The sequence below is a fragment of the Nerophis ophidion genome, linkage group LG14 (assembly GCF_033978795.1).
Source record: "Nerophis ophidion isolate RoL-2023_Sa linkage group LG14, RoL_Noph_v1.0, whole genome shotgun sequence".
In the NCBI taxonomy this organism is placed as follows: Eukaryota; Metazoa; Chordata; class Actinopteri; order Syngnathiformes; family Syngnathidae; genus Nerophis; species Nerophis ophidion.
The window spans coordinates 1380410-1406927 of record NC_084624.1 but is presented as its reverse complement, the minus strand read 5'-3'; the positions used below and the strand labels follow the sequence as shown (position 1 = coordinate 1406927).

The window sequence follows — 26518 nt, the reverse complement described above, 5'->3', positions numbered from 1 at the left end:
TAGTCTGCCCTGCATGGCGCACACTTTTCAGCTTGCAGTGAACGGAGGTGCCCTGTCTCAACACAGCATTTCAGAAGCTCTGGCTGACTGCTAGGCCACTTCAAGCACTCACCACTAGCTTGCAGCACAGTGGTGTTACTCGTACAAATACGTTAGAGCAGGGCAGATTGAGTCCAGTTTATAATTTCCTGTTATACAGTATACCAGGCCGTCTTGCACTAAAGGAGGACTATGTTATTGTTTACTTTATTACTTTAGTATACTCTGGACAGAAGCTGTGTGCCTTCGTTGTTTTTGTAGCTGTTGTTTTGAGGCATGTTTAAAAAAATAAAAAATAATGCACTTTGTGAAAGTCAAACTATAGTATTTCCCAAAGTTGTAGTGGGTATCGGGATTATCTTAGGGAGAGCATGTCCCAAATTCCAAGCTGCTGTTTTGAGGCACGTTGAAAAAAATAATGCACTTTGTGACTTCAATAATAAATATTGGCAGTGCCATGTTAGCACTTTTTGTCCAAAACTTCAGTTGAAGTTGTTCTCTTATTTTGGAAAACCTTGTTACATTGTTTAATGCATTTAGTGGGGCATCACAAAAAAATTAGGCATAATAATGTGTTAATTCCGCGACTGTATGTATCGGTTGATATCGGAAATCGGTAATTAAGAGTTGGACAATATCGGAATATCGGCAAAAAAGCAATTATCGGACATCTCTAAATACAACTGTCTCCCATACGTTGTGTGCTTCTCGTACACGAGCGGACAATTGTGCACAATCGCCATCTGAAATGAAATGTTAATAGAAGAAGAGAATGCTACATGCTTTTATGGAAGAGTTAGTAGCTTTCAAGCTACACATCAAACCGATAACTACAACTTTCCACTGCTATTTGATGTCGTTGGTAATGTTTTAATGTGTTTTAATGACACTAGTGGTTATAATGATCAAAAGAGACGTACAAAAAGAGTTCAGTTTGGGAAAATGTTTTGACCAATTACTTTCAATTGCTGATTTATAAGTCAATAACCTTGTCTCAATGGTTTAATTGTTGTACATGGACGTAGGGCTGGGCGATACGGCTTTTTTAATATCTCGATATTTTTAGGCCATATCGCGATACACTATAAATATCTCGATATTTTTGCCTTGGCCTTGAATGAACACTTGATACATATAATCACAGCAGTATGATGATTCTATGTGTCTACATTCAAACATTCTTCTTCATACTGCATTAATATATGCTACTTTTAAACTTTCATGCAGAGAGGGAAATCACAACTAAGTCAATTGACCAAAAGTGTATTTATTAAACAGTTATTAAGCAGTGGCACAAACATTCATGTCATTTCCAAAACAGAAAGTGCAAGATTGTCAGAGACATTATAAGTGTCAAATAAAAATGAGCTGCATAATAAGAAATCATATAGTGTTCATCCTTCACTATGTGGTAGGTTCCTACGGACGTTACTAAATTCTGTTGTTGACTATTTTTTCATACAGTGTTGATCTGGAAATGTTTGCCTCGGCATGTTGATGGTGTGGCACCGAATGTAGATGTTGACATGCGGAGTAAGCACTCTTCATTCTGTAGCAGGTGACTTTTCAAATGATGCTACATTTTAGCAGTAATGATACTTTTTGTAGCAACGCTTTTGGCCCACACTTGACAAATTGCGGTTGTCTGTTCCGACATATTCCCACTTGAAGCCAAACCACCGCCAGACGATGGACCCCCTGCTGTTTTTCTTGGGAATTAATTCTTCCTTCATTCGCACCTTCTTTCTCTCGTATTACCACTCGCACGGCTCTGCTAGCATCACAGCTAACGTACCCATGCTGCTACCTCTCTGCTCCGCGAGGGCGTATACGTATGTGACGAATGAGGTGACAGTATGTGACGTATGAGGTGACAGCATGTGACGTATTTAAGGAGGTGCGCTTGCTGTCTCTGAGAAGGAGAGACAGGAAAGAGCGAGAAGAGCCTGCAGTGTATTGCCCGCAGCTAAAAGCAACTGCGTGAGAACGTATACTTGAATATCACGATGTAGTAATTTTCTATATCGCACAGAGACAAACCCGCGATATATCGTGTACATCGATATATATCGCCCAGCCTTAAATGGACAACAATGTTGTGGATGATTTGAATGCATGAGATGCTGTCTTGAAGTCAAGTCATCCACCACTATGAATGATTGTTGTCTGACTAACTAACTACACATACAATGTTTTACTCTCTATTATTTCCATTGTGTATACAATCAAGTTTAAGTGTAAAAATGTGGATGTTCTGTGTTTTTTCACCACCAGTCTCTCCTACGGCCAGGATGTGCAGGCGTCATGTCAGATATTTAAAGTGTCTTCCATCTTTGACAACATCCTGACACTTAAACTGGTAGCTTTTTATATTATATATTAAAAAATATTGACCTATATCAGCTTCTATATCTTAACTTTGTTTGCTTGTAGGCATAAACATTTCAGTCAGCCCCCACCCAACCACCCATTTGTTCTTCTTCGCTTGTGAATAACGTAGTAAAGAAGGGCATGTTGGTCCTCCACTGAGATTGGTGCAATGATAACGCCTACCATGCTATGCCAGAGGGAACTGGTTTCTAATAGCACAATCCAGGTGTGTTAATCTGATTTTTCAAAAGTCAAAACGCGATCAGATTAAAGTGATTACATTTTATTTTGAGCCAAATTATTTGAGGAATCAGACTAATGGAAACATACTGACTTATACTACCAAATAAACACAGATACAGGCCGCATAAGGAGACCCATAGTGTGGCGTGTGGAGTGTTTATGCCAGGAGCCAGCATCTAGGTTCAAGACATTTATGGACTAAAGATGGGAGATTGGGAGGGGTTGCTATGTCCACATTTCCTTATTCGCTTCAGATAATCTAGGATGTTACTAAAAGACAGCCATTTTTTTACAAATACAAACGGAATGGAATAAACTCTTAACTGAAGTATGTATCACGTCCAAGAACCAGACCTTGAGTTGCAATGGAAAATCAACAAAAATCCAAAAACCGAATGAAAATTAGGTAAAACAAAGCAATACCTGTTTTTTTACTTGTTTTTGTGGTGAGGGCTTCTTTGGTACATTTTGTACATTAAATATAGAAAAAAACAATACAATTTAGGTCAGTCAATATATTCTAAACCAGGCCTGGGCAATTATTTGGACTCGGGGGCCAAATTTAGAGAATAAAATGTGTCTGGGGGCCGGCATAACTGCTTTTTAGGATCTCTAATATAAAACCTCACAATACTGTCTGATTGAATGCTACAAAACGTTATGACAGACCGCCTTAAAAAAAAAGTAAGGGAATTTTACATTTTTCTATGAAGAATAAAACACTGAATATTGACCAAATATGAACGCCACACCCCCTTTCGATCGACATATTTTACAATCAAGTGAAACGCAACAAAAATGCAACAAACAGTGAAACATGAACGCAAAGGGTACAAAATAAACCCACCTAAAATCTAATACATCGGATATTTGCTGAATTTCCCCTAGGGATCAATAAAGTACTTTCTATTATATTCTATCATTAAGCTTTGGAAATTTGTTGTGAAAATCTCCTTCCGCGTCCGTAGAAACGCTTCCCGCCCACACTACTTCGTGCCTCGTCTAAGCTGTTGAGACGTAGATGACCATTGCAACTAATTAGATGACCATAGTAACTAATTAGATGACCATAGTAACTAATTAGATGACCATAGTAACTAATTAGAGGACCATAGTAACTAATTAGATGACCATAGTAACTAATTAGATGACCAAAGTAACTAATTAGATGACCATAGTAACTCATTAGATGACCATAGTAACTAATTAGATGACCATAGTAACTAATTAGATGACCATAGTAACTGATTAGGTTACCATAGTAACTAGTATACCATCCATAAGCGCAGATTCCAAGCATTGAAATACTTAGTATAGTTGAAGACTTCCGGTCATTATAAAACATGAGTGCACATCATGATGGCAGCTACACTTTCCATCTTAAAGATCTAAAAAAAATATTTGGGAATGTCCGGCGGGCCAGATTGAAGAGCTCAACGGGCCACATGTGGTCCCCGGACCATAATTTGCCCATATCTGTTCTAAACTATCGAGAAAAAGCACCCAAAGCTTAGCTTTGTGTTATGAGTAACAAAGCAAATTAGTTTAATATTTAATGTATTCTTATTATTATTCTTTACTTACAGTATTATTCCATTAAGAAAACTTTTTGAGGGCTTGAGCACATCCAAAAACGTACCATATCTTGCAAGATATGAGTACACAGGATGCACGGAAATCATCAAAGACATATACAGATGCCATTTTGGTTTTCAGGTCCCATTTTTGGGAGATTTGGACCAGTTATTTTTTTGTATAATGTTTAATAGCAATATACAATGCGTGGAGGGCCAAAAAAACAAAGCACACTTTGGACAACCCTGCGCTCAAGAAAGCGTTCGCGTCAGGATTTCGCAGGCTTTTCTTGTGAGTGTTGTCACCCAAAATGCCTGAAATTGTGGCAGCTTTTTCAGAAAGTTGCAATGTTTTGAGGCTTTTTTTTCTTTCAAAAATATTAAATCAATTAATGATTTTATGAATTTGTTAGCAATGTTTTAAGTGTTCCATTTAACCTTAACCTCAAAAAGCACAAGATTGCACAAATACTGTATTGATGTTGTACTCGTTTTATACAGCACACATTTAAAAGTACACAATACACGTAAGAGCTTAGTGTCAAATGTGTGTGCTGTTTTACTTCATTATTACTAATAAAAGACCCACTTTTATTCTTTAGCTTTTAACACTATGTGAGTTGTGTGGTCCTCTGTGTTTTTACAATTTTGATTTCTATTTATTGTTTCACTTGGTTTTACCCTTTAAAATAGTTTTAAATCATGTTTATTTTTATATTGCTTTTATATTGTGTTTGTATTTATTTAGTGTTTATTTTTATTCAGTCATTGGTGGAGCTAAGGATCATATTTTAATATCGTCTTTAATATTGTTGTGCAGCACTTTGGAAGCATTTCTGTTGTTTAACTCGTCATCTTTGTCAGCCATTTGTATGTTTAACTCTTGAAAAGTTTTTGTCAACCTTGAACATTCATTTTTGTTCTAAACACATTTACCTCCGCATATTTAAAATATTTGTCAACTGTTGAGAGCAAACTATCGTGGTCATTTTTTCTGGTAAATGAGAGACGACGACAGATTATTATCACACTTTAACATCTCTCACAAGTAGCATTGTAAATTAAAATCTCTTATTCGTCTTACCCTGGATAAGTAAACGTGAAATAAATACGTTAACACATGTAAACTAGAAACTAAATGCTTGTATACTTTATTACCCAGAAGGTTTAGCGTCACAGACAGAAACAGTAAGTAGGAGGGCAACCATTGCGCCGTTTGAGCGATAAAAAGTTGATATATTGTTACATGTTGTTCCGGCTTTGTCTACACAAGAAACAAACCTAAATTTTGATTAGACAGTTGACGTGGGCGTTCGAGCGCTGCATGGAGACAAATTCGATTGGTCAAAATGTGCAATGGGCATTGGACAAAGATGCAAAGCTTAACAAATTTCGCAAGTATGGGTTAGACCAGTGGTTCTCAAATGGGGTACTTGAAGGTATGCCAAGGGGTAAGTGATATCTTTTTTAAATATTCTAAAATTAAAAACAATTCAAAAATCCTTTATAACTATAATCATTGAATAATACTCCAACAAAATATGAATGTAAGTTCATAAACTGTGAAAAGAAATACAACAATGCAATATTCAGTGTTGACAGCTAGATTTTTGTGGACATGTTCCATAAATATTGATGTTAAAGATTTTTATTTTGTGAAGAAATGTTTAGAATTAATTTCATGAATCCAGATGGATCTCTATTACAATCCCCACAGAGGGCACTTTAAGTTGATGATTACTTCTATGTGTAGAAATGTTTTATTTATAATTAAATCATTTGTTTATTTTTCAACAAGTTTTAGTTATTTTTATACCTTTTGTCCAAATAGTTCAAGAAAGACCACTACAAATGAGCAATATTTTGCACTGTTATACAATTTAATAAATCAGAAACTGATGACATAGTGCTGTATTTTACTTCTGTATCTCTTTTTTTCAACCAAAAATGCTTTACTCTGATTAGGGGGTACTTGAATTAAAAAAATGTTCACAGGGGGTACATCACTGAAAAAAGGTTAAGAACCACTGGGTTAGACTATAAAAATGGGAACCATTACCTCCCTGCTTGGCACTCAGCACCAATGGTTGGAATAGGGGGTTAAATCACCAAAATTATTAACGAGCGCAGCCACCACTGCTGCTCACTGCTCCCCTCACCTCCCAGGGGGTGGAACAAGGGGATGGGTCAAATACAGAGGGTAATTTCACCACACCTAGTGTGTGTGTGACTATCAGTGGTACTTTAACTTTAAATATGTTTGAATTGGTGCAATGGTGACTGAACAAGGCTTGAGGGTAAGGTTTTACTGGTTTTATGTTGAACTTTAAAAGCAAGTGACCAGAGGCAGAGTTCATCAGCCAAAGAAACAGCCGTGAGCGTGTCACTCCAGGCTGTCTCAGAGGTGACGGTTGTATTCCTCTGCGCAGGAGCACTTTCAGTTAAGTTGGCCTGGTAGTAAGGAGTGCAAGTGTGTGGAACTCAGTACCCGAGGAGGTTAAACTGGTCACAACTTACCAGGCTGTCACAAGAAAATGTAAATTGTGGCTTATCAACGCCTACAGCTGCCAGAACTAACAGATGAGCCTGTTTTGATGCCAAGATAAATGTTATGTTGTGACGTTGTATTTAAATTTTTTATCATATTGTATATGCATTGTGTGCTTTTTTTTCCTTTTTCTTTTAAACTGTACTTGTACCGCTTTTTTTTTTTTTTTTTTTACAGCATGGACAGGGGACTACATATAAAAAGTAGCCTTCTGGCTAATTCCTGCTTTTTTTAACCATGTGTAGTCATGTGTTTTATGAAATTGCACGGTGGGACAGGGGTTAGTGCATGTGCCTCACAATACGAAGGTCCTGAGTAGTCCTGGGTTCAATCTCAGGTTCTGGATCTTTCTGTGTGGAGTTTGCATGTTCTCCCCAGGTAACGCGTGGGTTCCCTCCGGGTACTGCGGCTTCCTCCCACCGCCAAAAAATATGATTTGATTGGCAACACTAAAGTGTGTGAATGTTGTCTGTCTATCTGTGTTGGCCCAGCGATGTGGTGGCGACTTGTCCAGGGTGTACAGCTCCTTCCGCCTGAATGCAGCTGAGATAGGCTCCAGCGCCCTCCGCGACCCCAAAAGGGACAAGCGGTAGAAAATTGTTGGTCGGGTACTCCGGCTTCTTCCCACTTCCAAAAACATGCACCTGGGGATAGGTTGATTGGCAACACTAAATGGGCCCTAGTGTGTGAATGTTGTCTATCTGTGTTGGCCCTGCGGTGAGGTGGCGAATTGTCCAGGGTGTACACCGCCTTCCGCCCGAATGCAGCTGAGATAGGCTCCAGCGCCCCCCTCGACTCCAAAAATGGATGGATGGATGGCATTGTCCCCTTTGAAATAAACTATCCATCCATTGGGGCGGTATAGCTCAGTTGGTAGAGTGGCCGTGCCAGCAACTTGAGGGTTGCGGGTTCGATTCCCGCTTCCGCCATTCAGTCACTGCCGTTGTGTCCTTGGGCAAGACACTTTACTCACCTGCTCCCAGTGCCACCCACACTGGTTTAAATGTAACTTAGATATTGGGTTTCACTGTGTAAAGCGCTTTGAGTCACTAGAGAAAAGCACTATATAAATATAATTCACTAATATAATTCACATCCATCCATTTTCTACCGCTTGTCCCTTTTGGGGTAACGCGCGCCTATCTCAGCTGCATTCGGGCGGTAGGCGGGGTACACCCTGAACAAGTCGCCGCCTCATCGCAGGGCCAACACAGAGAGACAGACAACATTCACATCCATCCATTTTCTACCGCTTATTCCCTTTCGGGGTCGCGGGGGGCGCTGGCGCCTATCTCAGCTACAATCGGGCGTAAGGCAGGGTACACCCTGGACAAGTCGCCACCTTATCGCAGGGCCAACACAGATACTCACATTCACACACTAGGGCCCATTTAGTGTTGCCAATCAACCTATCCCCAGGTGCATGTCTTTGGAGGTGGGAGGGGCCTATCCCCAGGTGCATGTCTTTGGAGGTGGGAGGGGCCTATTCCCAGGTGCATGTCTTTGGAGGTGGGAGGAAGCCGGAATACCCGGAGGGAACCCACGCATTCACGGGGAGAACATGCAAACTCCACACAGAAAGATCCCGAGCCTGGATTTGAACCCAGGACTGCAGGAACTTCGTATTGTGAGGCAGACGCACTAACCCCTCTGCCACCGTGAAGCCCACAACATTCACACATTAGGGCCAATTTTAGTGTTGCCAATCAACCTATCCCCAGGTTTATGTTTATGGAAGTGGGAGGAAGCCGGAGTACCCGGAGGGATCCCACGCGGTCACGGGGAGAACATGCAAACTCCACACAGAAAGATCCCGAGTCCGGGATCAAACTCAGGACTACTCAGGACCTTTGTATTGTGAGGCATATGCACTAACTAATCTAATCTAATGCTAGAGGAAGAGTATTTTAGAGTGTTTAAATTTAGTATTTATTCAAAAATGTGCATAGATCAAAGGTGAGATGACAGTCCAAGTTCTAAGAGTGTGCACGCAATCTTAAACCTCCCCCCATGTTATAAAACAGCGAGAAAGGAAAAGAAAGCCAGGCTTTTGCAGGCCTAATCAATGGCGTGCGAGGCCTTGCAGCAAAACAAATCATCAATAGGCTCTGGTCAATGGCAACCTTTCACCCCAGGCCCGTGAAATAGGAAGCAGTGATTTTGACATGAGCGTGACGGCAGTGTGTGTGTTTGTATCCTCGCCAGAGAGAGGAGAGGATTGGGGAGGGGAAGATGGGAGCAGCTTTTGCCTGGGATGTAACCGGGGCCCAACAGGCGCTGCTGCAGTGCCCGGGGAAGATCCACCGCCGCCGCCGGCTGCCTGGATATCGTGTGCGCGTCTTACTCATGTCGGAAAGAAGTAGGAGGTGGGAGACACGGCGGGTCGTGTTTGTTTGAAATGCGGCTGTGGAACACTCACTCTGCGTTGAAGCCGTTGACGTGGAGAATCCTCATCTGCTTCACAATGGTGCTTTTTCCAGACTCTCCAGCCCCTTCGCACACATAAGAAAGGGGGAAAAAAAGAAATGACATGTAAGAGCAGCGCAGAGAGTGTTTTTTGTGTTAAAATAGCAGCGTTTTGGGAGCTGATTTGCAGTATTGAGGCTTCCATCAACGTCCAGAAGCCATGACAAGCTAGCAGCCGCTGTCAGACGTGCAGGGGAGGGGGGTTGACTCGCATTTCATCATCCAGACCAGCCTTACCCAGCAATAAGAGCCTGTGTGTGGCTTTGTACGCTTGTCTCTCCTTCTGCAACTGCTTCTCGATCTTTTTATTCGCCTCTCGCTGAGCCTTCTCGTCGATGCGTTGGTCTTCAGTCTTGCTGTTGCCCAAACAACCCATCTTCCGTCGCCAGGAAAATAAAAAAAATAAACAATAAAAAAACAACAGCGATGCCCGGCTTGAGAAATGATGACGGAATGAATCGAGTGTTTTGACCCAAAAGAAAATAAAAAAAAAAAAGGAATAATCTCTTGTCTGAGAGGCTTCTCGGGCGAGGGAGGAATCCGTTCCCCGTTACGATTCCGCTATTAACCGCAGCCGAGCGTCATCCACTCCGCCTGGTGGTGTACGAAGCAGGCGAGAAAGGAGGAGGAAGGGGGGCCGAAAGACTAAGATGGCAGACTGGGAATGTGATAAAAAAAAAAGTAGAAAAATAAAAAGGAGAGAGGGCAGGCCTTTGTAATGTCGGTGAATCCTCGCCCGCCGCTGGCGTCTGCGGCCCCGCTCTCACTCAGCACTGCCTCTCGCTGTCTGGCTGTGGCGCCAGGAAGTAGCCGCGGCCCGTGGAAGGGGGGAAAGAACACAAAAGCGCGCTAAAGCGTAACATTAACCAGCCAGCAGCTACACGGCGCTTTCAAACCCGAAGCGACAGGAGCCATTCCGCATTTTAGTCCCTCCGCTGTGCTGCTGCCGCCGCCGCCGCTACACTAGTCGGCGGAGGGGAGGAAACCTGGCCGCCTCTGTAACCGCTGCCTGACAGGAGGGGCGTGGTCTGCTGACTCCAACTGGAAACCCGCTCCGGTGCCGGGATTTACCACCGTCTACTGCGTTTAAAACCCGTTCAGCGAACGCCTCTCTTCGTCCCAGTAACACAAGCAGTAGGCCCCGACTTCTGCTAAAAAAAAAAAAAAAAACACCGTCGTGGTGGTCCTTGAACGCCCCTCACTTCCGGGGAAAAGAAGCGAAGCGCCGCCCTCTGCTGCGGGTAGAAACTACAATCATGGTGGTCGATGGACGTCGCAGACATATGACGCTGCTATTAAAGCAGGGTCTCAGACACAAGGCCCGCGGGCCTATTAATTACCTAGGAATACATAGCACTAAAAATCTAAACCCTAGATCGGTATTGAACTTCAATCCAATTGTAGAAAAAACTAAGAAAAGATTTAACCAATGGCTAAAGAGAGATTTATCCTTAAAAGGCAGAACCTTACTTTCCAAAGCAGAAGGTATCTCCAGGCTGACGTATGCAGCTATTTCTTTACATGTTAACCAAAAAATATGTAAAACTATTGACAAAATACTGCTTGACTTTATTTGGAAAAACAAAATTCATTATATTAAGAAATCTGTTAAAATGAACAATTACAATCAGGGTGGTCTTAACTTTCTTCACCTTTAAAATTAATTGGATAAGACACTACTTGAAAGACCCTACCTCAATTTGGAACTTTATTTCTCATCATGTATTCTCTAACCTTGGAGGCCTAAAACTTTTGCTATTGTGTAATTCTAACATTGACAGGATTCCTGTTGCACTCTCAAACTTCCACAAACAAGCCCTTCTAGCATGCTCTCTTTTATACAAGCACCATCTTTCACCTACCAAATATTTCATCTGGAACAATAAAGACATTGGTTTAACAATAACATTATTTTAGTGAGTCAGCTTTTCAATAAGGAAGGTCAACTTTTTAATTACCAAGAATTTCTCAACCAATTTAAGATACCTGTGACTCCCAAACAATTTGCTATTGTATTTGATGCCATTCCAACACCTGTTATTATGTTGTACATTCCAACAGGTGTTGTTATGTTGTATATCCCAACACCTGTTATTATGTTGTACATTCCAACACCTGTTATTATGTTGTACATTCCAACAGGTGTTATTATGTTGTACATTCCAACAGGTGTTATGTTGTACATCCCAACACCTGTTATTATGTTGTACATTCCAACACCTGTTATTATGTTGTACATTCCAACACCTGTTATTATGTTGTACATTCCAACAGGTGTTATTATGTTGTACATTCCAACACCTGTTATTATGTTGTACATCCCAACACGTGTTATTATGTTGTACATCCCAACAGGTGTTATGTTGTACATCCCAACAGGTGTTATGTTGTACATCCCAACAGGTGTTATTATGTTGTACATTCCAACAGGTGTTATGTTGTACATTCCAACAGGTGTTATTATGTTGTACATTCCAACACCTGTTATTATGTTGTACATCCCAACAGGTGTTATTATGTTGTACATCCCAACAGGTGTTATTATGTTGTACATTCCAACAGGTGTTATTATGTTGTACATCCCAACACCTGTTATTATGTTGTACATTCCAACATCTGTTATGTTGTACATTCCAACAGGTGTTATTATGTTGTACATTCCAACACCTGTTATTATGTTGTACATTCCAACAGGTGTTATTATGTTGTACATCCCAACACCTGTTATTATGTTGTACATTCCAACACCTGTTATTATGTTGTACATTCCAACAGGTGTTATGTTGTACATCCCAACACCTGTTATTATGTTGTACATTCCAACAGGTGTTATTATGTTGTACATTCCAACACCTGTTATTATGTTGTACATCCCAACACGTGTTATTATGTTGTACATTCCAACAGGTGTTATGTTGTACATTCCAACAGGTGTTATTATGTTGTACATTCCAACAGGTGTTATGTTGTACATTCCAACAGGTGTTATTATGTTGTACATTCCAACACCTGTTATTATGTTGTACATCCCAACACCTGTTATTATGTTGTACATTCCAACAGGTGTTATTATGTTGTACATTCCAACAGGTGTTATTATGTTGTACATCCCAACACCTGTTATTATGTTGTACATTCCAACACCTGTTATTATGTTGTACATTCCAACACCTGTTATTATGTTGTACATTCCAACAGGTGTTATTATGTTGTACATTCCAACACCTGTTATTATGTTGTACATCCCAACACGTGTTATTATGTTGTACATCCCAACAGGTGTTATGTTGTACATCCCAACAGGTGTTATTATGTTGTACATTCCAACAGGTGTTATGTTGTACATTCCAACAGGTGTTATTATGTTGTACATTCCAACACCTGTTATTATGTTGTACATCCCAACAGGTGTTATTATGTTGTACATCCCAACAGGTGTTATTATGTTGTACATTCCAACAGGTGTTATTATGTTGTACATCCCAACACCTGTTATTATGTTGTACATTCCAACATCTGTTATGTTGTACATTCCAACAGGTGTTATTATGTTGTACATTCCAACACCTGTTATTATGTTGTACATTCCAACAGGTGTTATTATGTTGTACATCCCAACACCTGTTATTATGTTGTACATTCCAACACCTGTTATTATGTTGTACATTCCAACAGGTGTTATTATGTTGTACATCCCAACACCTGTTATTATGTTGTACATTCCAACAGGTGTTATTATGTTGTACATTCCAACACCTGTTATTATGTTGTACATTCCAACACCTGTTATTATGTTGTACATCCCAACAGGTGTTATTATGTTGTACATTCCAACAGGTGTTATGTTGTACATTCCAACAGGTGTTATTATGTTGTACATCCCAACAGGTGTTATTATGTTGTACATCCCAACAGGTGTTATGTTGTACATTCCAACAGGTGTTATTATGTTGTACATTCCAACACCTGTTATTATGTTGTACATTCCAACACCTGTTATGTTGTACATTCCAACAGGTGTTATTATGTTGTACATTCCAACACCTGTTATTATGTTGTACATTCCAACAGGTGTTATTATGTTGTACATCCCAACACCTGTTATTATGTTGTACATTCCAACACCTGTTATTATGTTGTACATTCCAACAGGTGTTATTATGTTGTACATCCCAACACCTGTTATTATGTTGTACATTCCAACAGGTGTTATTATGTTGTACATTCCAACAGGTGTTATTATGTTGTACATTCCACACCTGTTATTATGTTGTACATCCCAACACGTGTTATTATGTTGTACATCCCAACAGGTGTTATGTTGTACATCCCAACAGGTGTTATTATGTTGTACATTCCAACAGGTGTTATTATGTTGTACATTCCAACAGGTGTTATGTTGTACATTCCAACAGGTGTTATTATGTTGTACATTCCAACACCTGTTATTATGTTGTACGTCCCAACAGGTGTTATTATGTTGTACATCCCGACAGGTGTTATTATGTTGTACATTCCAACAGGTGTTATTATGTTGTACATCCCAACACCTGTTATTATGTTGTACATTCCAACACCTGTTATGTTGTACATTCCAACAGGTGTTATTATGTTGTACATTCCAACACCTGTTATTATGTTGTACGTCCCAACAGGTGTTATTATGTTGTACATCCCGACAGGTGTTATTATGTTGTACATTCCAACAGGTGTTATTATGTTGTACATCCCAACACCTGTTATTATGTTGTACATTCCAACACCTGTTATGTTGTACATTCCAACAGGTGTTATTATGTTGTACATTCCAACACCTGTTATTATGTTGTACATTCCAACACCTGTTATTATGTTGTACATTCCAACAGGTGTTATTATGTTGTACATCCCAACACCTGTTATTATGTTGTACATTCCAACACCTGTTATTATGTTGTACATTCCAACACCTGTTATTATGTTGTACATTCCAACAGGTGTTATTATGTTGTACATCCCAACACCTGTTATTATGTTGTACATTCCAACACCTGTTATTATGTTGTACATCCCAACAGGTGTTATTATGTTGTACATTCCAACACCTGTTATTATGTTGTACATTCCAACACCTGTTATTATGTTGTACATCCCAACAGGTGTTATTATGTTGTACATTCCAACACCTGTTATTGTGTTGTACATCCCAACAGGTGTTATGTTGTACATTCCAACACCTGTTATTATGTTGTACATCCCAACAGGTGTTATTATGTTGTACATTCCAACACCTGTTATTATGTTGTACATTCCAACACCTGTTATTATGTTGTACATCCCAACAGGTGTTATTATGTTGTACATTCCAACACCTGTTATTATGTTGTACATTCCAACACCTGTTATTATGTTGTACATTCCAACACCTGTTATTATGTTGTACATTCCAACAGGTGTTATTATGTTGTACATTCCAACACCTGTTATGTTGTACATCCCAACACGTGTTATTATGTTGTACATCCCAACAGGTGTTATGTTGTACATCCCAACAGGTGTTATTATGTTGTACATTCCAACAGGTGTTATTATGTTGTACATTCCAACACCTGTTATTATGTTGTACATCCCAACAGGTGTTATTATGTTGTACATTCCAACACCTGTTATTATGTTGTACATTCCAACATCTGTTATTATGTTGTACATCCCAACAGGTGTTATTATGTTGTACATTCAAACACCTGTTATTATGTTGTACATTCCAACACCTGTTATTATGTTGTACATCCCAACAGGTGTTATTATGTTGTACATTCCAACACCTGTTATTATGTTGTACATTCCAACACCTGTTATTATGTTGTACATTCCAACAGGTGTTATGTTGTACATTCCAACACCTGTTATTATGTTGTACATTCCAACACCTGTTATTATGTTGTACATTCCAACAGGTGTTATTATGTTGTACATTCCAACACCTGTTATTATGTTGTACATTCCAACACCTGTTATTATGTTGTACATTCCAACACCTGTTATTATGTTGTACATTCCAACAGGTGTTATTATGTTGTACATCCCAACACCTGTTATTATGTTGTACATTCCAACACCTGTTATTATGTTGTACATCCCAACACCTGTTATTATGTTGTACATCCCAACAGGTGTTATTATGTTGTACATTCCAACACCTGTTATTATGTTGTACATTCCAACAGGTGTTATTATGTTGTACATTCCAACACCTGTTATGTTGTACATCCCAACACCTGTTATTATGTTGTACATTCCAACACCTGTTACTATGTTGTACATTCCAACACCTGTTATTATGTTGTACATTCCAACACCTGTTACTATGTTGTACATTCCAACACCTGTTATTATGTTGTACATTCCAACAGGTGTTATTATGTTGTACATTCCAACACCTGTTATTATGTTGTACATTCCAACAGGTGTTATTATGTTGTACATTCCAACACCTGTTATTATGTTGTACATTCCAACACCTGTTATGTTGTACATTCCAACAGGTGTTATTATGTTGTACATCCCAACACCTGTTATTATGTTGTACATCCCAACATGTGTTATTATGTTGTACATCCCAACAGGTGTTATTATGTTGTACATTCCAACAGGTGTTATTATGTTGTACATCCCAACACCTGTTATTATGTTGTAGATGGCTTACACACCTCCTCTTTCTGCTGTAAACATTGTGAATGATCCACTTGAGACTCCTGTGGGGAAACTTTGCTTTGATCAAAAAAATAACAGAAAAATCCGCAGCTTATTCCAAAATGATTGTGTGTCTGTCTCCTATGTCATTTCCTTATGGAATAATGTTGTAAATGACATGTGTTGGGTCAAAACGTGGTCCCTTCCTAACAGGTATTTACTTCCCAACAAAGTCAAAGAGATATCATTTAAAATCATCCATCGCTATTACCCTGTAAAGACTGTGATGGTCAGATGCAAGAAGGACATTGATGTTACCTGCACCTTTTGTAACATGCACCCACAGACTGTCAACCACTTGTTTTATACTTGTGAAAACACTCCATCACTATGGCAGGCATCTGTCGCTTCATCCTGGACATTTGTGCTTTACTTTAAAGATGTGATTTTTGGTTTTACACTGTATGAACAAAAATCTGAAAAGGAATTCTACCTTTGCAACCTCATTTTATTGGCTAAGTTTTATACTCATAAATGTCCATCCATTTTCTACCGCTTATTCCCTTTCAGGGTCGCGGGGGGCGCTGGCGCCTATCTCAGCTACAATCGGGCGGAAGGCAGCGTACACCCTGGACAAGTCGCCTCCTCATCACAGGGCCAACACAGATAGACAGACAACATTCACACACTAGGGACCATTTAGTGTTGCCAATCAACCTATCCCCAGGTGCATGTCTTTGGAGGTGGGAGGGGCCTATCCCCAGGTGCATGTCTTTGGAAGTGGGAGGAAGCCGGAGTACCCGGAGGGAACCCACACATTCACGGGGAGAACATCCAAACTCTACACAGAAAGATCCCGAGCCTGGCATTGAACTCAGGACTACTCAGGACCTTCGTATTGTGAGGCAGACGCACTAACCCCTCTGCCACCGTGAAGCCCGTTTTCATAAATGTAAGTTTCTTAATACCCGTCCTATCTTTTGTGTCTTTAAAAAAGATCTGGAACTTTACATTAAAACACTCTCTACCTCTAACAACAAAAAAAGCTGTGAAAACGATGATGCTGTGTTCCAAATTGAAGTTGTTTGATGAATCTGAATAAGCCTATGGCTTTGCATTTTGTTTATTATATATATATATATATTTTTTTTTTTTGTATTCTATTTTTATTATTTTGAACTTACAACCCCCTGGCGTTGTTTTGTACTGTTTTCATAATGTTTTATAATGTTTCATATTGTTGTTTGACTTACTGTTTGTAATTGTTGAAATTTATAAATAAACCTTTAAAAAAACACAAGGCCCGCGGGCCAACTGCAGCCCGCCAGACGTTATTTTGCGGCCCCCACTTTAAAGGCCTACTGAAACCTACTGTCAAGCAAAATAAGTGCTTGCTGCGAAATAAGTGCCCAAGCGTGTCGGGGCATATATTTAGCGCCTTAAGTGCTAAATATATGCCCACCCTTTTGTATACAGTGTGTATGGGACGACTTGCCAAATAATTGCACCTGTGGCTTTAGTGAGAGTGCATACCAGGTACACTCATTAGTTAAACTTGGATTTGCTGATATTGTTAGCTAAAAGAAAAACCGTAACCCTAATCAAATCTTCACTCTTGCTAAATCACTACTAGGACGGTCTCTCTCTCACTACACACACCTTGGTTGCTCAATGACGCCGCCCTGCCAAAAAACTGCCCGCCGCACTGGACTGCACACACCCCCCCTGAGCACTTATTTCACTGGGCACAAATTTGGGGTGACACCACTACTAGCCTGACAGTTTATATATCAATACGGCCGCTTTAGTTTACTAAATTGCAATTTTTAATTTCCCGCGGAGTTTCTTGTTGAAAACGTCGCGGAATGATGACTCGTGACGTCACGGACTGTCAGGAAATATTAGCGCAGCACCATTTGCAGCTAAAAGTCGTCTCTTTTCATTGCGCAATTAAACAGTATTCTGGACATCTGTGTTGCTGAATCTTTTGCAATTTGTTCAATTAATAATGGAGAAGTCAAAGTAGAAAGATGGAGGTGGGAAGCTTTTAGCCTTTAGCCACACAAACACACGGTGTTTCCTTGTTTAAAATTCCTGTAGGTGAAGCTTTACTATGGATCAGAGCGGTCAAGCGAACATGGATCCCGACCACTTGTCAACCGGCAGTTTTCGGTGAGAAAATTGTAGTGAAAAGTCGCCTCTTACCGGAGATCTGTGGAGTTTGCGCCATCCTTGTATCTGCCGTCGACTTCCCTCAGACACTGGCCTCAACACACCCGTGGACACACCCCTCGGACTATCAGGTACTATTTAATCTCACTAAAACACTAGCAACACAATAGAAAGATAAGGGATTTCCCAGAATTATCCTAGTAAATGTGTCTAAAAACATCTGAATCCATCCCAATGCAATCGCATTTTTTTTTAACTTTATTTTTTTATTTTCTAGTCCTTCGCTATCAATATCATCATCCACAAATATTTCATCCTCACTCAAATTAATGGGGAAATTGTCGCTTTCTTGGTCCAAATAGGTCTTGCTGCTGGAGGCTCCCATTATAAAGAATGTGAGGATGTGAGGAGCCCTCACACTTGTGACATCATCGTCTGCTACTTCCGGTACAGGCAAGGCTTTTTTATTAGCGACCAAAAGTTGCAAACTTTATCATTGATGTTTTCTACTAAATCCTTTCAGCAAGAGTATGGCAATATGGCGAAATGATGAAGTATGACACATAGAATGGACCTGCTATCCCCGTTTAAATAAGAACATCTCATTTCAGTAGGCCTTTAAAGTGAAAGTTTAATGTTAGTGCGGCCCGCAAGTTTTATATGAATGGTTCTTGACAGCGTCGTGTTATTTGGGTTCAAAATGGCTCTTTCAACGTTCTAGGTTGCCTACCCCTGCGTTAGTGGAAAAGCAGCAAATGAGTGAAAGCAACAATGACGTTGCCATGGAGACGAGGGGTTTCTTACGTCACACTGCGACACCTGTCCGTCAGTAATAACAATCCCCGATAACCTGGACCAATTCAAACCGTTATTTGTTTTTATTTTATTGTTTAAAGGCCTACTGAAATGAGATGTTCTTATTTAAACGGGGATAGCAGGTCCATTCTATGTGTCATACTTCATCATTTCACCATAATGTCATATTTTTGCTGAAAGGATTTAGTAGAGAACATCCACGATAAAGTTCTCAACTTTTGGTCGCTAATAAAAAAGCCTTGCCTGTACCGGAAGTAGCAGACGATGTGCACGTGACGTCACGGGTTGTGGAGCTCCTCACATCTGAACATTGTTTATAATCATGGCCACCAGCAGAGAGAGCGATTCGGACTGAGAAAGCGACGATTTCCCCATTAATTTGAGCGAGGATGAAAGATTTGTGGATGAGGAAATTTAGAGTGAAGGACTAGAAGAAAAAATAAAGGTGATTGCAGTGAGAGCGATTCAGATGTTTTTAGACACATTTACTAGGATAATTCTGGGAAATCCCTTATCTGCTTATTGTGTTGCTAGTGTTTTAGTGAGTTAAATAGTACCTGATAGTCGGAGCGGTGTGGCCACGGGTGTGTTGACGAGTGTGTTAAAGGGAGTGTTGAGGGAAGTCATGAAGAAGCTGCAGCAGGACAGAAGCTCTGCTGATCTCCGGTAAGAGGCGACTTATTACCACAATTTTCGGGTAGTCGGGATCCATGTTCGCTTGACCGCTCTGATCCATAGTAAAGCTTCACCTCCGGGAATTTCAAACAGGGAATCACCGTGTGTTTGTGTGGCTAAAGGCTAAAAGCTTCCCACCTCCATCTTTCTACTTTGACGTCTCCATTATTAATTGAACAAATTGCAAAAGATTCAGCAACACAGATGTCCAGAATACTGTGTAATTATGCGATGAAAAGAGACAACTTTTAGCCGTAAGTGGTGCTGGGCTAATATGTCCCCTCCAACCAATAACGTCACAAACAAGCGTCATCATTCCGCGACGTTTTCAACAGGACACTTCACGGGAAATTTAAAATTGCAATTCAGTAAACTAAAGCGGGCGTATTGTCATGTGTTGCAATGTTAATATTTCATCATTGATATATAAACTATCAGACTGCGTGGTCGCTAGTAGTGGCTTTCAGTAGGCCTTTAATTTGCATCGCCTCACACGATGAACACTACATATATTTCTATATGACGCCGGATAACACTCCGGGAGCCGTCTCTTTTTTGCACTCGCTATCCAGGTACTTTCCCGGCCGGCTATTATACGACCGCCATGTTGCTGTCGGGAGGAAAAGTGGAACGTCACACATTGCGGGAATAACATTATTCTCCATGCGTGGGCTAAATACAAATATATTCCACAACCCCAAACATGTCTTTTTTCAAAGCCTGCAGTGAAGAGAAATGTTAGTGATGAGCAAAGACAATTCCAGGAAAAGTGGGAGATGCAATATTTCTTAGTTGAGCACAGGGACACCCCGACATGTCTTATTTGCACAGAGAAAGTTGGGATACAATTTGAAACGTCATTATACAACTAGACATGTTGAGGAGTATGCAACATTTTTTGGAAGAAATGTTTTCTTGCAGCCCAGCCTCACCCAGACTCTGCATCCAGTGGCCCCCAGGTGAAGTGAGTTTGAGACCCCTGTATTAAAGAATACCAATAGTGGTGGTAAACAGACGTCCAGCCACGGCGGTCCATTAAAGCAGTGGTTCTCAACCTTCTTTCAGTGATGTACCCCCTCTGAACATTTCTTTATTTCAAGTACCCCCTAATCCAGGCATGTCCAAAGTGCGGCCCGAGGGCCATTTGTGGCCCCCAGCTAATTTACTAATGGCCCCCGGCCCATTCTAAAAAATACTATAATAACAATTTCGAACATAAAAGAGTAAACAGTGACATGTAACAAGAAAAAGTTGCAGTGTTGAGACTAATAACACAAAGCTGCCATGTGGACTGTTATTGACCTGCTGAAGGCTCCAATTACTTCACTGGAACTATTTCACTTTACAATATTTTGGGGGGATAATATTGCATATTTTGTGCAAAACAAAGTTTCCTTTCACAAAAAGGGCATCAAACAAACAAAAATGTAGGAAAAAAATTATAAAATCTCATAAGAGATCTACAGACTTAAGCGTTAAAAGTAAAAAATATATAAATATACATTTGGCTTATTTTCAACACTTATTCTTTTTTTATTGTTATAAATTATTGACCTATTTAGGGTTCCAATAACTTCACGTCAAATATTCCACTTTGAAATGTTTTGGGGGAAAATGTTGCATACTTTGTGTATTTCCCATATAAATAAGGCTTTTGACATAAAGGCCATAAACATACAAAACTAAATTTAAAAAAATGTTATAACAACAGACAGACCTGAAGTTGATCTCGAGATTCAATCGTTAAATGATAAAAATAATAATTTATGACTTATTTCTAGGAGACCTTTGATCAAACTTGAGGAAAGCCATAAAGGTAAAAAAAAAACAACTATTGTATTGTTTTTAAAAAAGAAAAATATCACAATGGCCCCCGCATACTTTGATTTTTCAGTCTGCGGTCCTCAGTGGAAAAAGTTTGGACACCCCAGCCCTAATCAGAACAAAGCATTTTTGGTTGAAAAAAAGAGATAAAGAAGTAAAATACAGCACTATGTCATCAGTTTCTGATTTATTAAATTGTATAACAGTGCAAAATATTGCTCATTTGTAGTGGTCTTTCTTGAACTATTTGGAAAAATGATAATAAAATAACTAAAAGCTTGTTGAAATATAAACAAGTGATTGAATGATAAATACAGATTTCTCCACATAGAAGTAATCATCAACTTAAAGTGCCCTCTTTGGGGATTGTAATAGAGATCCATCTGGATTCATCAACTTACTTCTAAACATTTCATCACAAAAAAGAAATCTTTAACATCAATATTTATGGAACATGTCCACAAAAATCTAGCTTTTAACACTGAATATTGCATTTCTTTTCACAGTTTATGAACTTACATTCATATTTTGTTGAAGTATTATTCAATAAATATGTTCATAAAGGATTTTTGAATTGTTGCTATTTTTAGAATATTTAAAAAAAAAAATCTCCCGTACCCCTTGGCATACCTTCAAGTACCCCCATTTGAGAACCACTGCCTTAAAGCACATCTTCGTGAGAAGTATGGAGGTACAATTAAATATATTTAAATATCAAACATCCAACACACTTAATTAAATATATTTAAATATCAAACATCCAACACACTTAATTAAATATATTTAAATATCAAACATCCAACACACTTAATTAAATATATTTAAATATCAAACATCCAACACACTTAACAGCCAAGTCACAACATGAAACTGCCCCACACTACCCTCTGGTGGTCAGAAGAAGTAATGCAAGCAGGTGTTTTCACCGTCTTGGTTCAGTCTTCGGACTTTTCCAGAATTGTTTGAGGTGCACCTCCAAATTGCACCACTTAATTGACATTGTAAGGCACCATTGTTTTTATAATATTTTTATGAGGGGGGGAAAAAATATGAATTTTTTTCATTGCAGAAGTAATACAGAACGCAAACTATAATCTGTTACCTTAGAACAAGCCTGGGCATTCATTTTGACTCGGGGAGCCACATTTAGAGAAAAAAATATGTCTGGGGCCGTATAAAACATCACAGTAATGTCTGATTGAATGCTAAAAATGTTATGACGGACCGCCTTAAAACACGGTATGGAATTTTTAAATTGTTCTATGAAGGATAAAACACTGAATATTGACGACATATTGGGGGTACGCGTACCCCCGTTTGAGAACCACTGACTTATGGAGTACATTGTGAATAAATTGAGAACAAGAAGTGAACAAACGTTTTGACAACTGCAATGTAGAGGAAAATGAATTGATTAACATGAACCCCGAATTAAACAAGTTAAAAACACTTATTGGGGTTTTACCATTTAGTGGTCAGTTGTACAGAATATGTACTGTACTGTGCAATCTAATAATAAAAGTATCAATCAATCAATCAAAAAGGGGAAGGACTTCTTCCTACATTAGCCCTTCCTCTTTATAAAACATTGCAGTTTGAATAATGCTAGCTTGGTTTGTTAAGAGTGCCTTGGTTTTTATATATAGAGAATGTTTTTATGTACATTGTTCAATAAAAAAAAAAATGACAACAGCAAGAAAAAAAGGGGTAAAAAAATAAACTAGTTTTTGGGTCTAAATGACGCCATACAAGCCTAAATATTTACAGCTTTGAAATTATTGAGAGTGTCTTGTTATTTTTGTATACTGACAATAGGTTTTTATGTACATTGTTCAATAAATGAATAAAAAATAACAAAAGGAGCTCGGCGTAGCTAGTAGCATTAGCCCTTCTTTATAAAACATCCAAGGTGCAGTTTGGGCTCGGACACAGCGTAAAAGGTAAGAAATGATAGATTTATTTAACGAATAACACAGACTTAGTCAAAACAAACCGAACTAGCATGTAAGCTAGGAAAGAACAAAAGGCGCCAGCATGGAAGCCAGGGAAAAAACAGGCTAAGAACAGAAACACTTGTGCTAGGCAGAAAAGGCAGAACAAAGAGCACTAGCATGAGAGCTAGGGAAACAAACGCGGGAATAGCGTGGAAGCTAACAAGTACAACACAGATTTACCAGAAACAGGGAGCAGCGTCGTCACTTGTCGTGGGTAACAAAAGCTAGGATGCGAGGTCCAAACAACGGAAAAGGCAGGCTTAAATAAGGGACAGTAATTTACAACAGGTGTGCGTCAAAAGCAAGGAACAGGTGAAACTTATAGGTAACCATGGTGACAGAATAAACCAGGAAGTGCACAAACAAAGTAGTAGCATTTGAAAGTCCTAGAGTGGCCTAGCCAGTCTCCAGACCTCAACCCCATAGAAAATCTGTGGAGGGAGTTGAAAGTCTGTGTTGCTCGGCAACAGCCCCAAAACATCACTGCTCTGGAGAAGATCTGCATGGAGGAATGGGCCAAAATACCAGCTACTGTGTGTGCAAACCTGGTAAAGACCTAAAGTAATCCTTTGACCTCTGTTATTGCCAACAAAGGTTATATTACAATTTTTGTTATTGACCAAATACTTATTTTCCAACATAATTTACAAATAAATTGGTGGTGTTTGGAGGAAGAAGAATACTGAGTAGCATCCCAAGAACACCACACCTACTGTGAAGCATGGGGGTGGAAACATCATGCTTTGGGGCTGTTTTTCTGCTAAGGGGACAGGACGATTGATCCGTGTTAAGGAAAGAATGAATGGGGCCATGTATCGTGAGATTTGGAGCCAAAACCTCCTTCCATCAGTGAGAGCTTTGAATGCTTGACCAAATACTTATTTTCCACCATCATTTACAAATATATTCTTTAAAATTCCTACAATGTGAATTTCTGGATTTTTTATCACATTCTGTCTCTCACAGTTGAAGTGTACCTATGATGAAAATGACAGACCTCTGTCATCATTTGAAGTGGGAGAACTTGCACAATCGCTGGCTGACTAAATATTTTTTTGCCCCACTTTAGGTTCAGCATGCCGTCAACTTTGTGCAACAGCGTTTTTTGTAAATCCTTTGGCCACGAAACTTGTGAAACTTATCCCCGACCAGCAGAACAGTCCGTTTTATTTCAAGCGACTTCTCGCGGCACACAAGCTTCTTGTGGATGACATCATGTGATGTTATGCAATCAGACAATATCAGTCCATTCATTTCACAGCCCGGACTGTAAAAAAAAAAGAAATGGTGGTTTACGACACACCGCAGGGCAAATAAGTGATAAAGCAGTGAAGATATACTGTAGTCACAGTCCAATGTCCCTTGGCCTGCAGAAGTAAAGACAGGCACCATAAATGTGACAAAAAGCACTTCATGCACATCCTGTGGGCCGCAGCAAGCACTGGAAGCTGAGCAAAGTGTGCTGTAGCAAAGTTCACACGGCGGCAATGATAAAACTCCTTCAACGCAGGCAAAGTTCAGCGGCGGCGGGCCGAAAGATCCACTGGGCGGCTGGCGGGCATGACATCAGTGTGCCATCACGGCTTCTTGGCGCACAAATAGAGACGCAATAAACCAGCACACAAACACTGGCTTCTTCTTACAGCAAGCAGACTGACGCTGGTCAACAACAACAACAACAACAACTTCACTCTAATACTCTCCGATTAAGCTATGACAACAGATAGATCACACACGACAATAAAGTCACTTCCTGTCCAAGACATAACAATAGCAACTTCCTGTTTGCATTCAGCCTGCATTCAAAAACCCAAGGAAAGACGACTTGAAACTACAACGACAAACCCCGTTTCCATATGAGTTGGGAAATAGTGTTAGATGTAAATATAAACAGAATACAATGATTTGCAAATCCTTTTCAAGCCATATTCAGTTGAATATGCTACAAAGACAACATATTTGATGTTCAAACTCATAAACTTTTTTTTTTTTTCCAAATAATAATTAACTTAGAATTTCATGGCTGCAACACATGCCAAAGTAGTTGGGAAAGGGCATGTTCACCACTGTGTTACATCACCTTTTCTGTTAACAACACTCAAACATTTGGGAACTGAGGAAACTAATTGTTGAAGCTTTGAAAGTGGAATTCTTTGCCATTCTTGTTTTATGTAGAGCTTTATCTCAGCTACAATCGGGCGGAAGGCGGGGTACACCCTGGACAAGTCGCCACCTCATCGCAGGGCCAACACAGATAGACAACATTCACACACTAGGGACCATTTAGTATCTAGTGTGTTGTGTGTTTATTTTCGGAAGTAGTGCAGCAGCTAAAGTAGTGGTGGTAGTACAGTTTTCTACCTAATAGTAGTATTATTGGTAGTAAAAGCAGCAATATTAGTAGTAGTGGTTGCAGCAGCAGCATAGCAGTAGTAATAGTTGTAATATCAGCAATAGTAGCAGTAGTAGTAATTAATATTTACTTTTTATTATTATTAGGTCAAATCATAAATGTATTTGTTTTGAAAGTCCCTTATGAATCAAATAGTTGTTTGTATTATCACAAAGTACCTTTTTGAAGGCCAACAAGTGATTGTAAGAGTGCAGACTTTAGCATGCAAGCAGTTGGACCCTGGAAGCGATGACATGACTTCCTCAGACTTGTTCTGGAGACTTGAACAAGTTGAAAGTGAGCATTTAGCGGCGGACGTAGCCTCACAGCTAAGAAGACGCCAGGAGAATGTGTTCTTTGAAAGACAAGATGTTTTGGAAGGTGTCATCTTTCACAGCAACACACATCTATCTCCCCAGACAACACACATCTATCTCCCCAGACCTGCGCCATGCAACAGGAGTCCCAGACGTCTCCATGACCATTGTCAGAGAGCAGATCAGACCCCAACACGTGTGTTCGTCCGTTCCAGGGTCAAACTGCACAGCAAAAAGTCAGCGTTCAAAAACGAGAAAAAAAAAATACAAACATGAGGGGTATTTTATTTGAAGTAAGTAAGCAAAGTGATCTGCCAATAGAACAAGAACATTTGGCTTGTCAAGACTTTACAAAACAAGTAAAATTAGTTAACCTCGATGAACTCAAAAACACCTTCAAATAAGTATATTCTCAC

At 39.6% G+C, this 26518-nt stretch overlaps 1 protein-coding gene across 2 annotated transcripts in view; it reads right to left on the bottom strand.

Annotated features, from left to right (window-relative positions):
• The window catches only part of LOC133567917 (guanine nucleotide-binding protein G(olf) subunit alpha-like), a 78012-nt gene that overhangs the window by 44551 nt on the left and 6943 nt on the right, over positions 1-26518 (bottom strand). For both annotated transcript variants that reach the window (XM_061919533.1, XM_061919534.1), the window contains exon 2: positions 9194-9266. In XM_061919533.1, coding sequence (XP_061775517.1) covers positions 9194-9266 — 73 coding nt within the window. The remainder of the gene's footprint in view (positions 1-9193; positions 9267-26518) is intronic.